Here is a 17,611-nt window from a genome sequence, read left to right as displayed (position 1 = left end):
TCTTCCCAATTTCATCATAGACTAAGGTTGCGAGCAGGGCCCTCACTCTTCTTGGCATCTGTTGAATTATATCTATTATGTCTATAGTCTGTACAAGTCCTCCCTGAAATGCGAAGTGCTGCAAAATATGTTGGCGCTATAGAAATAAAAATTATTCTGAAGACACGGGCTAAAGACCCTCTTACACAATAGATAGCTGTCTGTTAAATGACAGTTGTACCATCTCTCCCAACTCCTCATTACACAGGAGTGCTCAGCACGGCTGAGCGCTACTGTGTTCCCTATGAGAGCTGCTGCCAGAATCCTATAGTGGCAGCTCATCTCAGAGAACGAAAGGTCCGACAGTTTGAAATCAGACATGCTGGATCCATATCTCTCCGACATCATCTGTCGAGGGGGGAGATGGTTGGGAGGCCCGCAGACATTCAGCCAAGCCTGATGATTTTGGGGGGCCGGGCAGGCAAACGTTTTTTCTAGTGCGCATTACGGCAGAAAAAAGTGGACCCATCTCAAATGAAGTCGAATACAGCCAGATCCAAATGTCCTGATTAGACATGTCCTATCAAGGATTCCTTTCTCCTGTCATCACATCAACTTATCCTCTAATTGAAGGGTAAGTGGTAACTGCCAGTGTCTGGGTATCACACATGTGCTGCTGTTATTAAAGGGAACCTGTCACCTGTTTTGGCCGCTATAAGAAGAGGCCACCGCCTTTCAGGGCTTATCTACAGCATTCTATAATCTGACCTGCAAGTGAAGAAAAATAAGTTTTATTATACTCACCCAGGGGGCAATCCGGTCCAATGGGTGTCGCGCAGGTCCAGGTCCGGCGCCCCCCATCTTCTTGCAACGCTGCCCTCCTGTTGCTTCATCGCTCCCCAGATCACGCTCCTGATCCAAGTACTGCAGTGCACAGGCATTGGGCCTCTATGACCTTTCCCAACACCTGCGCACTCTAGTACTTTCACTCTGCCCTCAAAAGGGCAAATAAGTACGCCAGCACAGGAGCGCGATGCCGGGGAGCGATGAAGAAGCAGGAGGGCGGCATCGCAAGAAGTTGGGAGGCGTTGGACCCAGACCTAAAACACCCATCGGACCGGACCGCTGTAGATAAGCCCTGAAAGGCAGTGGCCGCAACTTATAGCGGCTAAAACAGCTGACAGCTTACCTTTAAGTGTTTTATCAATTGCTTAATACTTACAGAGATAGGGACAGGCAATAGGGATAGAAGAGTGATCTAGAAGGTGGGTAGGTGTCAGTCTCACATCCATCACCTGAAAGTGTATATCAAATATGATTTCCAGAAAGTTTGCTGGCCTGAATAGGCTCACCAAATATGGAGTATAGTGCACACAGAACATGGATACTGCGTAGCATATCCCAGGAAAGGTCAACTGACATTACCATCAAGTCAAGATTATGAAATTCATCTCTTGGGCAAGCTATGCCATTGACATTTCGACTGTTAGGATAAAAAAAATGGCCAGTCTTCCCAGGACAGATTTATTCTTACATCTCGTGAAACGCACATGTGATTTGGTCTACGGATATATTCAAAATGTAAAAAGTCTAAAAAGCAAGAATTTCATTGGATATTTGAAACTCTCTCAAAAATATAACTAAAAGGTAATAACTAGTTTTACTTTTTGTGCCTTCCCTAGGTGTACAGATTTGCTTATACATGGTCACCTTATGAGCAGGAACCGCCCAGCTTTTGTTTTAATTGTTTAATGTTTTTCTCTGTAATGTCAGATATTGTTTGTACATGTAACCTCTAAACCATAATGTGCTCTAGGATATGGTGCACTATATAAATAATAGTAAAAAAATAAAAGCCTACATGTATTGATTAAAAATAGATATCTACAATATTTACAATACAAAACAAATTAAAAGGTGGTTATCAATATTCTAAATTATATGCAAGTGGTTTGCAGGACGCTTTATCAGACTCAAATGCAGTCATATGACGGTGCTCCTAGTTTTTACCAGTTCATATGAAATCCTATAATAAAATCATGTGGCTACCTATCGTCTCCCATCCTGCAATAAAGGATGTCCCACATCATAACCCATTTAACCTATGCTGCCCCCGACACTATTAAGTCCTTATCGGTCTCAGGAAATATTGTGTTTCACATGCTGGTCAGCAAATTACAGTTAGTAAGAAACAGAACAGCAGAGAGGTTTCAAAGTATCAGATCTGTGTTGTGCAAAGACATAAGTACAGCTGTATCTTACACCTTGTAACAGTGGGACATGCACTTTTTAAAGCAAACCTTCAAATCCGCTTGCATTAAAGCAGTTGTGCTCAACCTCTCTTACCTGGAGTCATATTCAGCTCCAATAGTGTGGTGAGCCATATTTAGACCCCAAAGTAGTAACATCCAGCACCAGCCTCAACTCAATCCCCCATATACTAGTGACACCCAGAGCCCCCATTAATATAATGATAGCCAGAGCTTCTCCACAGAAATCACATAGAAGCAATATACCGTATATAGTCGAGTATAAGCCAAGATTTTCAGCCCATTTTTTTGGGCTGAAAGTCCCCCCTCGGCTTATACTAGAGTCAAACCCAGGGGTCGGTAGGGGAGGGGGAGCGGGGGCTGTCTAATTATACTCACCTGCTCCTGGCGCTGTGCAGTCTCTGGTTCCCCGGGGCCGCAGCTTTGTCCTGTACTGAGCAGTCACATGGTACCGCTCATTACAGTAATGAATATGCGGCTCCACCTCCCATAAGGGTAACGGTGACCGCTCAGTACAGGAAGAAGCTGCGGCGCCGGGGAACCAGGGACTGTACAGCGCCAGGAGCAGGTGAGTATAATGGGGTGGGGGAGCGCTGCGCGATAGTCACCTCTCCTCTTTCTGGGTGCTGCTCCATCTTCTGCAGTGACGCTCGGGTCAGAGGGCGCTATGATGTGTTTATTGCTCGCCCTTTGCCTGAACGTCAGTGCAGGAGATGCTGAAGATGGAGCGCGCCGGAACAAAGTCACGTGAATATTGAAAGTGCCGGGGGCCAGAGCGATGGAGAGGTGAGTAGGTTTTTTTTTTTTTTTTTATCGCAGCAACAGCAAATGGCGCAAGTGTCTGTATGGAGCATCTTATATGGCCATAACGTTTGTGCAGCATTATATGGGGCAAGTGTCTGTATGGAGTATCCTACGGGGCCATAATGTTTGTGTAGCATTATATGGGGCAAATATCTTTATGGAGCATCTTATGGGGCCATAATTAACATTTGTGGAGCATTTTATGGGGCAAGTGTCTGTATGGAGCATCTTATGGGGCCATAATCAACCTTTATGCAGGATTATATGGTGAATATTTTAATATGGAGCATCTTATGGGGCCATCAAACTTTATGGAGCATTATATGGGGCTCCTGATTCAATATGGATATTCAAAAACACTTAACCTACTGATGTCTCAATTTTACTTTTATTGGTATCTATTTTTACTTTTGACATTTACCGGTAGCTGCTGCATTTCCCACCCTAGGCTTATACTAGCGTCATTAAGTTTTCCCAGTTTTTTGTGGCAAAATTAGGGGGGGGGTCGGCTTATACTCGAGTATATACGGTACTTAAAATTAGGGGTCCCCATATTAACCCCATTCAGTATTCCTCCATTAAGCAGTCCCACCACACTATCACATCCAGCTCTAAGTGCCGCCTCTGAATGGCAGAAAGGCCAGAGCTGACATGTGCGTTGAGACTTGCTCTTCTACATGGGGCTACTCACAAAAGTCACCATCTGCAAACCTGCCCTTCATAACTCATTACTAGACATGGTGCGAATGCACCAAGCAGGCAGACCATCCTGACCACACATCATAGACCTGTGAGACATGTGGCTCCTGAGCAACAGGTTTGGGAGCCCTTCATTAGAGCCCCATTAAAACATTCTACCAGCTTTGCCAGTTGTCCTTTAAGATAGATAAATACACCGAACTGGAATTCCACTGGAAATAAGTGACAAAGACTAACGCTTCAAAAATTAAGCAAATCACATCTCAAATTATAGTGTCACAATGTCAAAGTAGGTCGTCAATCTCAGAAGTTTCTCCTAAAGTAGAAGGATGGGATAGTTCACATATAAAAATAGATGAAGTGTTTGATGACATCTAATGGTCAACCACGCTGGCTCTAGTGACATATTTATGGTGCTGATGCTAGCTGAATGAATTGTAGAACTATATCATTGAGAGCTTCATTATAGTCAATGGTGGTTGTAGTATGAAACCATGTGATGTAAAATGTGTAATGTATTAATAAGGTGATTGCTCACAAAACACTGCACTGAGTAATTCTTAAAAGCGATGTAAAATTCTTTTTTGTTTTTTGTTTATTTCGCTAATTATTTCTAAGGCTACATCAATAAAAAGAATGAATTAAACTCTAAACCTTAGAGGGAACCGGTAACCCCCCTCAGGCGTTTGTAACTAAAAGAGCCACCTTGTGCAGCACAAATGCTGCATTCTGACAAGGTGGCTCCTTTAGTTATGATGCCTGCACATGCTGAAATAAACGTTTATAAAATGTGCCCCCTCATACCATGAAATCTTACCAGGGAGGTGGGTCTTTCCTTCCTAATCAGACGCAGCACAGCCGTCACTCCCGGCCTGTGCGCGCCGGGCGCCGCCGCCTCTAGCAGCATTATCGTCCCCGGCGCCTGCGCTGTAAGTACAAAGGGCAGCGCAACTGCGCACGCCCGAAAAAAAAAAAACCTTAATGCGCAGGCGCTGGGGACGATAATGCTGCAAGAGGCGGCGGCGCCCGGCGTGCACAGGCCCGGAGTGACGGCTGTGCTGCGTCTGATTAGGAAGGAAAGACCCGCCTCCCTGGCGATTTCAGGGTATGAGGGGGCACATTTTCTAAACGTTTATTTCAGCGTGTGCAGGCATCATAACTAAAAGAGCCACCTTGTCAGAATGCAGCATTTGTGCTGCACAAGGTGGCTCTTTTAATTACAAATGCCTGAGGGGGTGACAGGTTCCTAATGTAGATAAAATGGTGGCAAACCATTTACAGGCTCGGGCGTCCCTGTTCCTCCTCACACTATATTGCAGCGTAGTCTGCTCAGTTTGGCCGCTACGTATTAGCACAATCTCGTTTGTAAATCACAGAGTCGGTCCGTCAATAAAACTAATGCTGGATGACGAACATAATTGAGGCCCATTTAATTTCAATTTGGTAAACTATGCTAAAACTATTCCTATAATATTTTTGTGATCCATAATACTATGGCATTTAGGTAAACTCCCAAAACTCTATAAAGCAAAAAAAAAAAAAACAATCCCCTGACAGTGGAAGAGGGCACTGCTTAGTATTCAGTGAACTGGTTTCATTTACCTTGCAGTTTGAGTATCTGTGCTGTGCTGCTACTGTCAGTTTTTCAATGAGACATCGTAATCTTTCCTGTGTCGCATGGGAGACCAAGTTCATAACATCAGAGTTAAGTTCCTTAATGTCATGCCTTTTACCTGTGGAAGCATAGAAAATCCATTACATGTTTTAGTGGAAGCTGATAATTGAAATAATTAGCACAGCAGGTATTCTGTTCCCTCCAGAACTCATACCCATTAAGAATAGAGGCTTGTAGATTATGATTTTCCTGCTACACTCTCAACTTCAAAGATATTAGACACTGCATTAATAAAACTTAGCCTGGAGCTCTGGAAAGTATAGGCAGTGTTTCACTTGGCCTTCAGAATATATCCGCTTGCAAGGTCAGTGTTAGGACACCAATATTAGACAGACAAAATAAAGTCCTTATAGAAATGGTATTATAAATGCAATTAAACTCAAAGTCATACATATTATAGCCATACCCATTGCTAGCATGCCATTATGAAACACGGTGCAAGGAGATTGTTAGTGCGTTACTGGCACCAAGGTCCGAACCATATAAATGGCAAACGGCATCAAGATAAGTCATCACTGACAGCTGGCTGTTTGGGTAGAATAAAAAATAGACACTCGGCGCTACCACCATAAAATGTGTGCCAGCACACTATCACTGCACGCAACATGTTTGTTTGGCTTCTTTGTTCATACTTGCAAATGATTATGGATGCTAGTAAAGGAATTTTGGTGCACTTCTAAGAATTTATGCATATACATTATATATATATGACACACACTACAGCCACAAGTGCTAAAAAGTATAGTAACGACATAAAATACAGATCTTGGAAAAGGTTAAGTACGGTATCTAAACGTCCTCTAAGAACCACTTCTTCCAATGCTTCAGGAGTAATTTGGTGATGAATAATGCTTTTTTCAGCATGATGGATGGAGCATCAGTGGAAAAAAAATAAATTAACATTTTGGATCCATGGTCAAAAACCGCCCCAGATCTCAATCCCATTGATAACCTGTGGGTCAATCCTCAAAGTGGGAAGACAAACACAAACAAAAATTGTGATAAACTCCCAGCACTGATTACACCAGCATGGGTCAGTCAGTCAGGATTTTGCCCAAAGCAGATATCCATCATGTTGGGGCGAATGGCAGATTTCTTGAAAAATAAAAGGTCGATACTGTAAATATTAAAGTTTTTATATTACCTGGATGCATTTGTCTAAAATATTAAATACTGCTGAAATTGTAATGATTTTATTTCAGTAACAATAGAAACATTCACTTAAAGATCTAAAAGCACAAACTTTGTTAAAATCAAAATGTATGCCAGTCTCAAAACTTATGGCCACAACTGTACACCAATAACCCATTGGAGGTAGTTTTCTAGGACTCTTGCTCTGCTCCTACTGTGCCCCCTGAACAAAGGAGCAGATAAGGGTCCTGCTGTTTGGTTGATGAATCGGATCGATTATGTTACTGACACTCCTACCAAACTCTGATCTGAGATTACTCAGTGTCGACATGTGATCATATGCTCTCAGATGAGAGAATTGTAGCACAGGTAAGGAGAAGATGGAGAACTAAATTTCTCCATCTTTCCAACTGTTAAGAGTCTGCGGAAATCTGACTACACTCAGATGTCATTCGAGTGCGGTCTAATGTGTTCCACGCACAATAAACTTGAATGGGTGAGCGACTGTTCCGATTTCAAAGTGAAATTGAAGCATTCTGCGATTTTTTTCACAGACAGATTTCGTCAGTGAAAAAAAAATTGGTCATCAGCATTACCTCATGGAATAACATTGGTCTGAGTGTTATCCAATAAAAAAAAAAAAATTTTTGGATAGCGCTAGTGATGAGCGAATATACTCGTTACTCGAGATTTCTCGAACACGCTCGGGGGTTCTCCGAGTATTTTTTAGTGCTCGGAGATTTACATTTTTTTTTCCGCATCTGAATGATTTACATCTGATAGCCAGCGTAAGTTCATGTGGGGGTTGCCTGGTTGCTAGGGAATCCCCACATGTACTTATGCTGGCTAACAGATGAAAATCATTCAGCTGCGGCGCTAAAAACTAAAACTCCGAGCACTAAAAAATACTCGGAGGACCCCCGAGCGCTCGAGAAATCTCGAGTAACGAGTATATTTGCTCATCACTAGATAGCACTCTTCCGATTTATACACTTGTGAGACCTTGGTCTTAAAGACTGTTCTGGGAGACACAGCCAACATTCTTGTGATGATATGTATGCATGTCTTGTCTTGGAGGAGCTTAACTACCTGTGCCACCTTAATGTTCTACAACTACTACTGAGACGTGCAGCTGCGGGGACGCGAACATACTTTTCGAGCACGCTAAAGACACTCTTAGCACCCGAGCATGCTCGGATAACACCTTATCCCAGCACGTTCGCTCATCACTATTAACAATCACTTTCGTTTCCTAACGGAACAGATTGATGTCACTGAAGTTTAACTGATGTAGTATAATTCTGCAGTGTTCAAGTGATCCCTTTATTTTTTAAGCAATGTATTTAGCTTCAATAAATGAAATCAGACTAAAAAAAAACAAAGTACGGGAACGAAAATTTAAAAAATCCCTGGATGGGTTCAATGCCTACTTAACGGTGCCAAGTATGGTAGTTGAAAAGGCTCTGGTGAGGACTCCACAACACAGCGATATTGTGACTGTGAAAACAGCTTTATTCTGATTACTTCCCAAAGCGGCTTGTGCAGTAATGAGGTAGTGGAATTTATCTACAACTTAACCTGGCACCCAATTTCTCGATTATTCTGCCTGCAACAGACGTCCAGGCCAATGTATTGATAAATGACAATGGTCCAGCAATGTAGTATGCTCTATGGTTCTACACTGGGGCCTGCAATGAAGTCTCGCAGAATAGAAGCAGCAGCACGCACACTAAATACCAACATAGTCAGCATACCAGCACCTACTTACCATAAGCTGCACAAGTAAGTGTATACATCACGAACTAAGCTCTTTTTGTTTCATTCAACAACGCAAGCATGCTGGACTGAGGATGCTTCATCTTCCTTATGAATCAAATACAAATTTTGGGTACAATCACATGCGTTCATTTTTATCTGAGGACCTACCTTACCATCTCTTACCTATGTCCAAGATTCGGGTTTGAAGAGCCGATGTAAATAAAAAGGGTTCATCTTTACAAGATCTAATCACTGCCCCAATTAGTTCGGAGTTTGTTGCCAATATACACGCATTTTCTTCATTCAGATTAACGCCGGCCATAGACGTAACATCATTTATATCATCTTCTTCCCTAATACACAGATTAACATTTAAGATTTTCAGCACAAAAGCAAAAAAAAGATTCAGCGATCTGAAATATATTATACTACATAAAATTGTACACTACATAAAAATATTTTTTTTTTACCCCAAAAGGTGATTCTGCCCTGATGAGATATAGTATATCCTAGTTCTACGAGTCCCTACTGCTTTACTGTATCTGCTCTATATAATGAATATTGATGGATATTTTTGTTAAATATATAAGGCTTCGTTCACACAAGTGTACAACAAATCGTCCGTTTTTCATCCAGAAAAAAAAAAGTATTTTGTATCCTTATATCCGTTTACATGCACATGGCATCTATTTTTATTCAAGTCAAAAAATAGTACTAGGCCAAATACAGATTTCTATATTAATTGCAGTGGTTTCGATAAACGAACACCTTAAGGATGGTGCCCACATTGCATCATTATTTTTGCACACCCATTGAACTGTATAGGCGAGTCATATGAAAAACAGACCAGCAAATGAAGCAATTTCTCTCACAGCCCGCTGGGTTGCATGAAACAATGATCATGTGAACTGACCCCCAGCTTTACAGTGATCCATTTTCTACACAGATGGCACTCACACCAAAAATACATTCTTGTGAATGCACCCTAATGTTCAACCATTATGTCACTGAACACATCACTTCCCTGCACTATTTCTGCTGAATCCATCCCAATCTTTTTGAGAATAGATGAAGAAATTGTTAAGTTGGCAGACTATGTACACAAGTGACGTTGTATAGTAGTCTTTTATAGAGGGAATCTATCAACAGGATCAACCATTCTCAGCACGGAGTTTGTATTTTCTCCCCGTGTTTGCGTGGGTTTCCTCCGGGTACTCCGGTTTCCTCCCACATTCCAAAGACATACTGATAGGGAATCTAGATTGTGAGCCCCATCGGGGACAGTGCCGATAATGTCTGTACAGAGCTGTGGAATTAATGGCATTATATAAATGAGTAAAATAAATAAAAATAAATTCTAAGCCATCTATATAGGCACGCAGGACAAAGCAAGTGGAATAAAGTGATACCTTAATATTTGCAATCCTGATGTCTTATTCCAGAGAAATCCTTGTTTATGTAAATATGTAAATGAGCTGTTAAGATCTATGGGCCGGACACTGATCTCGTTGAGAATCTGCCTACTATACAAAGTTAATAAATCAGATGGCAATTTTTGGGCAGTTCATAGTAAGCTATGAAGTGCTCTACAGCAGCTAGCACTGTTTATGGCATTTTTTCCTAAATATTTTTAGATAATTTTTGACTTGAATGAATTCGTAAATAGAAGGTTTTGCATGAGCGTCTCTGACTAGTCATTCCAATGGTTGTTCCCGAATACCGCCATGCAAGGATAACAACTGATTAAAGAAGTTTCATCTATTGGACCTGAAAAATGTATCTACACCTAACAGATCTGCATTGAGCAAACATGTTGACATGATAAGAGTTAAGGTACCTTCACACTCAGCAACTTTAGAACGAGAACGACAGCGATCCGTGACGTTGCAGCGTCCTGGATAGCGATCTCGTTGTGTTTGACACGCAGCAGCGATCTGGATCCCGCTGTGACATCACTGGTCGTAGCTAGAAGTCCAGAACTTTATTTGGTCGTCAGGTCGGCGTGATTCGTCATGTTTGACAGCAAAAGCAACAATGCCTGCAATGTTTTTTCACAGAGCTAACAACCAGCGAGAACGATAAGTACGTCACTGGATCGCTCCTGCATCGTTCTGGAGTTGCTGTGTTTGACATCTCTTCAGCGACCTAAACAGCGACGCTGCAGCGATCTAGTTTAGGTCGAATCGTTGTCTATATCGCTGGAGCGTCGCTAAATGTGACGGTACCTTTAGTTTAAGCCAAAAGGTGATGACAGATAAAATCTGCACTTTCACTCCTCATTCATGTACGGAAGCCTAATCATCAAGCCTGGAGTTTCCTACACTTTGTACACAAGTCAGCTACAGTAAAATGGGCCACATACATTAAACGATACATGCCCTTACTGAATATGGTGCCTCTTTTGGGGTACTGGAAACAGGAATCTACTCCAATTTCTACAATGATTATGTAAAATGTTTGTGTGAAGCAGCATTATGCAAAATGTGTTACTTTGTACACCAATTTTCTTAGGTAAAACAAATGATAAAATACTTCCAAAAAGTGTTCAGTTGCAAGAAAAGGAAAAGTCCCCCCCCCCATAAGGAAAAAAAGCAAAATGTCTACAGCTCGAAAGCAGTTAAGTAAAGAACATTTCTTAAACACTACTGGCTACAAAGCGTCAGATGTGCTTAAGATGTGAACTCTATGTGTTGCAGTTATATTTTAGGCATATAAGCCTATGAGGAATATGTAAGAGTGCTAATCAATTTCCATAAGGTTTTTCTTTTGCACGGATAACTCTCTCGGTCCTGACTGATCAATGCTGCAGGATTTGTTTCAGTCACAGTAACAGTAACCAGGTCCTTGCTGTTGGCACTGAAGTCACGCAGATCCTCAGTGTTGAGATCTTTCCTACGCAGCTGGCAACCCTACAAGGCCATCTTTATCTAAAAACTTAGATCTGTTTGCCAACAGCTGTTAGATGACTTACGGTACTTTCTCTAAAACACAACTTGCTGTAAGATTTTCTGCCACATATGCACAGTAACTGCGAGATCATGGTTCAGTCAGTCCGGGCCATCTCAGAAATGGCAACTGAGGTTTTTTCACTGCCAGGGCGGCAGGGTCGGAGAGTCGGTGTCCATTTAGGTGAAGTCAGAGTTGGAGCTGGCATAAAATTAACAGACTCCGACCACTAAAATATATAATAAATTGGGTTAAGTAGTTTGGCGCAGGATGTGCTGTAAATGTTTTCATAAGAATTTGGGAAAGTTATGAAATGTCCTATAAATGTCTGTTCTGTTTCTGATCTAAGGATCTCGCCTTTTAGTTGAGATGAATCTGTGCTCCACTTTATGTACATGCTCAGTAGTGACCAGTGCTGGAGAGTCAGTCATGGAGTCGGAAGTTAGGGAAATTAAAGAGCCCGAGTCGGAGGTTTGGCTTACCGATTCCACAGTCCTGTTCACTATACAATGAGAACCATGCATTAGACTAGACTTAAAGAGATAATTAGTGTAAGAAAAACTAGAGCATCACCAACACTACATATCAAATAATGAACTATATTAAAACATCACTTTTAATAAAAGATATGTTAAAAAAGTAATCAATAAACAAATCATATAATATAGCGCTAACACATGGTCACACTAAAAAAAAAAAAAAAAACAATAAGGTGGTATAGATGATCCCTATTAATGGCCTAAGGTGACCCTGCCTAACGGCTGAGGTTGGCACCCACACCCTTCACAGTTGCGCTCCTGCTCGAATGTCAGCTAGCCCAGTTTGACGCTATATAGGGCTCTAACAAGGAAAATAAGATAGAGACAAAAAATGTTCAACTATGATCTCCTATACTGGAAAAACAATGCCATTCCAGGGTTAAACATACTCAATATAGGAGTTGCACATAATGTGCGTAACTATAAAGGCCAATATAATTAAAAAAGACTCGTATAACGGAAACAGAAAAAGTTCCCTGAATGGAACTAACTTGTCCCTACAGTGCTGTGGAGGTTGGCACACTACACCTGCACATTTTTTTTTCTTTAAATCAAAAAACGTTTATTTAACTATTTGTCATAATCAACATTTGTCCATGCAACCTGTGTATCTCATGCAAATGCATTGGAAAAAAAATCATTTACATTTCCCTTCATAAACAAAGAAGAATGTAAAAGAGGAAACCAGAAAAACCACAAAACTGAACAAAGCATCCCCCCCACTCCTACTAATCCCTCCTCTCCTTTGAGCAACCAAACTAAGTTTCTAAAACGTTTTTACTAGAGAAATAGTAAATTAAAGACCACATTCAACATCCCACTGTAGAACATCTAAACCAGCTTACCAAATTTAATTATTGCTTGTCTTTTAATATAAACCTTCTCTTCCATCAGAATTGTATGTTTTAGACATTGGATTATTTCTGCTTCCCAGCGTTTGGATCTGGATTTTCTAACATGGTATATTTTGGTTATGGCCAACTGGGTTGGGTCAGACCCAAAATACATATAGTGTGATCAAGTGAAATTTTAAGACCATAACTTTCCATCATTTAATTTCAAGCATTCCCCCACAGTTCAGCCAGGCATTAGCAAGACCAAAACATATGCATTAAATCTGTGCCTTCCTCCCTCCCTTCCGCCTTCCTTGCACAAGCATCCTCTCCTCTAAGGTCAATGCTTTGGGGGCCTATACACCCTGTCTATCAGAAATAATTGAGACTTCATCTATGCCATATTAACTATCTTCCCTGTCAATTCAAAAATATCGTCCCACTCTCTCACAGAAATATTTACCACATCCCTCTCCCTTCTAGCTTTAATCGGGGCCAAGGGATCTACTGAAGTTTTTCTCAGCACAGTATTATATAATAGGGAGATTAGTCCTCTCATAGCTTTTCCACAAAGCACATAGCCTAGTACCCCATTAGTTGAGATGGTAAGATCTGTTATGGTCTCTTCAGTTCGAACAGAGTGTCTTAATTTGGAGAATGTATAAAAACAAAACTACATTTTTAATAAAGACTTTCAAATGCAGTGAAACAAGGTCAGATGCTCAGCCTCTGGATATAAATAAAACTGTTTACTTTCATTGACAGCAAACAGATGGTAAAAAAATAGTGAAGAGTTGAGAGAACATATACTTGCAGTCTAGCATCTGTATGAAAATAGAAATCTTGAAATTTTTGCTCCGGCCTTTTGCGCTTTATTAGACTCACATTTTCTGTTTCAGGAAACAATACATGTACATAGCCACAATGAACAGACACTGACCCCATGTATTGTACTGAAGCATCTAATAAGCCTGTGCAAAGGTCACTGTGAAGGGAGTGGGAGCGGGGTCAACTGTAAAATCACCTACTGTGATTAGTGGTTCCTGTGTTATCAATGGTGTACAGAAATCTAATATATAAAGCTGAATGTGTGGGTGTGTGTGTGTTTGTGTGTGTGTCCGGGATTGGCATCTGCACCGTTGTAGCTACAGCCACAAAATTTTACACAGTCACACATCTGGACTCCGAGAGCGTCATAGGCTATGTTGTGAGGCGAAATTTTAACCCCGTGCATTCCAATTCACAAAACAATTTTTCCCCTATCTACATAATGGGGAAAAAGTGAAAGGAAAAGTGTTGGAGGCAAATGGACAGCTGCCAGATTTGAACAAGGGGGACTTAAAGAATGAGAGCGATGGCGCCAAAAAGTATTTACTGTACAGTTGCTAAGGTAGGGCCCCGACATGGGATACTCACCACACACGGGGATATGAACACACACACACAAAATGCGCCACACACTACCACGTGCTTGAACACATATTACCCTCAGCACACATTTCACCACACATACACCAACATCACCACATAAAAGTCGAAACACAAAAGTCACCACTCAAATCTCGCCACGCGCAAAATTCGCCACATGCAAAACTAGCCTCACGTGCAAAACTCACCTCATGGAAAAATCGCCACTTGCAAAACTTGCTGCACACAACTTGCTACACTTACCTGTCACATGCAACTCGACACAAAAAGTTGCTACATGCATGTCGCCACACAAAACCCAACACACAACTTGACACATGAAACTCGCCCTAAAACACACACAATTAAATAGATGCAACACGGCACTCTGTGAAGAAGTGGTTATTGGTGCTCGAGTAGGGTATCCCACCCTTAATGGCAATTGTTCAGAATAACTCGGCACTCAAATGTTTGTGAAAACGAAAGATTCAATTTATTTTGCGTGCAGACATAGAAACAGTTGAACGCTTTTGGTCCAAAGTAGACCTTCCTCAGAACAGTTCAAAATTATCTAATATATGGACCCGGGGTAGATGGCGTGCTATGCCTTTAAGGAGTTCAGTGGTCCTTGCTTGTGTTTAAGCTCCAGCGTTGGTGACATGCTCTGTCGCCTGGGAAAGCGTGCTGTTCTGAGGAAGGTCTACTTTAGACCGAAAACGTTCAACTGGTTCTATGTCTGGATGCAAAATAAATTGAATCTTTCGTTTTCACAAACATTTGAGTGCCAAGTTATTCTGAACTAAAACACACAAGTCTGGTATTATCCTTCAAAAATAAAAATCTGATAAGCAAACTACAAGAGCAACAAATGTATCATATAGGAAATATGGCAGCTGTCAGTCACATGACCTGTCTAATATGTGTATGTGTGAGCTAATATATACTGCCAGGAGGGAGGGTGTTGTGAATTCTGTTGTCAAACTCCCTCCTGTGGTCGTGAATGGTACTTCGGCGAGTTCTGTCTATGGGCTCCCTCTGGTGGCTATGAGTGAAGCTGCTGCTTCTGAGGTTCCTTACACAGGTGACGTGGTTTATCCTTTGGTTGGCTGCTCTATTTAACTCCTCTCAGATCGCTACTCCATGCCAGCTGTCAATGTTTTTGCATTTGTTCAGTTCGCTCCTGGATCTCTGGTGACCTGCCTTCTCCTGCAGAAGCTAAGTTCCTTATAGTCTTTATTTGTTCTCGGTTTTCTTGTCCAGCTGGTTTTCATGATTTTGTCTTGCTAGCTGGAAGCTCTGGGATGCAGAGTGGCCCCTCCGCACCGTGAGTCGGTGCGGAGGTCTTTTTTGCACACACTGCGTGGTCTTTTGTAGGTTTTTGTGCTGATCGCAAAGTTACCTTTCCTATCCTCTGTCTGTTTAGTAAGTCTGGCCTCCCTTTGCTGAAACCTGTTTCATTTCTGCGTTTGTGACTTTCATCTTTACTCACAGTCAATATATGTGGGGGGCTTCCTTTACCTTTGGGGAATTTCTCTGAGGCAAGGTAGGCTTTATTTTCTATCTCTAGGGCTAGATAGCTCTTAGGCTGTGACGAGGCTCCTAGGTCTGGTCAGGAGCGCTCCACGGCTATTTCTAGTGTGTGTGATAGGATTAGGGCTTGCAGTCAGCAGAGCTCCCACATCCCAGAGCTCGTCCTGTATGAGGTTTAACTATCAGGTCATTCCGGGTGCTCCTAACCACCAGGTCATAACAGTACAGCTGGCCCAAAGTATTAATGCATCTCAATAGAAGGATAAGAGAACTTCTGAGACCATTTTTTTTTCTTTGCACTGTGTTTTGTCTTTCTTTTCCCCTAGACCTTTGGGTGGTTCAGGACACAGGTGTAGATATGGACATTCAAGGTCTGTCCTCGTGTGGATCATCTCACTGCAAGGGTACAAAACATTCAAGATTTTGTGGTTCAGAATCCGATGTTAGAGCCTAGAATTCCTATTCCTGACTTGTTTTCTGGGGATAGATCTAGGTTCTTGAATTTCAAAAATAATTGTAAACGGTTTCTAGCTTTGAAACCCCGCTCCTCTGGTGACCCCGTTCAACAGGTAAAAATCATTATTTCTTTGTTACGTGGTGACCCTCAAGACTGGGCATTTTCCCTTGCGCCAGGAGATCCTGCATTGTGTGATGTTGATGCGTTTTTTCTGGCGCTTGGATTGCTTTATGATGAACCAAATTCAGTGGATCAGGCAGAGAAAATCTTGCTGGCTTTGTGTCACGGTCAGGATGAAGCGGAGGTGTACTGTCAGACGTTTAGAAAGTGGTCTGTGCTTACTCAGTGGAATGAATGTGCCCTGGCGGCAATTTTCAGAAAGGGTCTTTCTGAAGCCCTTAAGGATGTCATGGTGGGATTTCCCACGCCTGCTGGTCTGAATGAGTCTATGTCTTTGGCCATTCAGATCGATCGGCGCATGCGTGAGCGCAAAGCTGTGCACCATCTGGCGGTATTCTCTGCGCATAGGCCTGAGCCTATGCAGTGTGATAGGACTTTGACCAGAGCTGAACGGCAAGAACACAGACGTCGGAATGGGCTGTGTTTTTACTGTGGTGAATCCACTCATGCTATCTCGGATTGTCCTAAGCGCACTAAGCGGTTCGCTAGGTCTGCCACCATTGGTACGGTACAGTCTAAATTTCTTTTGTCCGTTACTCTGATTTGCTCTCTGTTGTCCTATTCTGTAATGGCATTTGTGGATTCAGGCGCTTCCCTGAATTTGATGGACTTGGAGTATGCTAGACGCTGTGGTTTTTTCTTGGAGCCCTTGCAGTATCCTATTCCATTGAGAGGAATTGATGCTACGCCTTTGGCCAAGAATAAGCCTCAGTACTGGACCCAATTGACCATGTGCATGTCTCCTGCACATCAGGAGGATATTCGCTTTTTGGTGTTGCATAATCTGCATGATGTGGTCGTTTTGGGGTTGCCATGGCTACAGGTCCATAATCCAGTGTTGGATTGGAAATCTATGTCTGTGTCCAGCTGGGGTTGTCAGGGGGTACATGGTGATGTTCCATTGCTGTCAATTTTGCCTTCCACTCCTTCTGAAGTCCCTGAGTTTTTATCAGATTACCGGGATGTATTTGAAGAGCCCAAATCTGGTGCCCTACCTCCTCATAGGGATTGCGACTGTGCTATTAATTTGATTCCTGGTAGTAAGTTTCCTAAGGGCCGTCTGTTTAATTTATCTGTGCCAGAGCACGCCGCCATGCGGAGTTATATAAAAGAATCCTTGGAGAAGGGTCATATTCGTCCGTCGTCGTCACCATTGGGAGCAGGGTTCTTTTTTGTGGCCAAGAAGGATGGTTCTTTGAGACCTTGTATTGATTACCGCCTTCTTAATAAGATCACAGTCAAATTTCAGTATCCTTTGCCGCTGCTGTCTGATTTATTTGCTCGGATTAAGGGGGCTAGTTGGTTCACCAAGATAGATCTTCGTGGTGCGTATAATCTTGTGCGAATTAAACAGGGTGATGAATGGAAAACAGCATTTAATACGCCCGAGGGCCATTTTGAGT

The 17,611-nt window shown here is 42.1% G+C and overlaps 1 protein-coding gene across 1 annotated transcript in view; it reads right to left on the bottom strand.

Moving 5' to 3' along the window:
• TAF4B (TATA-box binding protein associated factor 4b) overlaps nt 1-17,611 on the bottom strand; it is a 248,083-nt gene that overhangs the window by 80,199 nt on the left and 150,273 nt on the right. Inside the window, exons 10-11 of the mRNA XM_069731234.1 lie at nt 8,500-8,669; nt 5,355-5,485 (exon numbers count right to left, since the gene is read on the bottom strand). Coding sequence (XP_069587335.1) covers nt 5,355-5,485; nt 8,500-8,669 — 301 coding nt within the window. The remainder of the gene's footprint in view (nt 1-5,354; nt 5,486-8,499; nt 8,670-17,611) is intronic.

This window comes from Ranitomeya imitator, chromosome 6, assembly GCF_032444005.1.
Source record: "Ranitomeya imitator isolate aRanImi1 chromosome 6, aRanImi1.pri, whole genome shotgun sequence".
Taxonomy (NCBI): domain Eukaryota; kingdom Metazoa; phylum Chordata; class Amphibia; order Anura; family Dendrobatidae; genus Ranitomeya; species Ranitomeya imitator.
The sequence above is the reverse complement of the archived record's forward strand: the minus strand, read 5'-3'. Positions and strand labels throughout refer to the sequence as shown.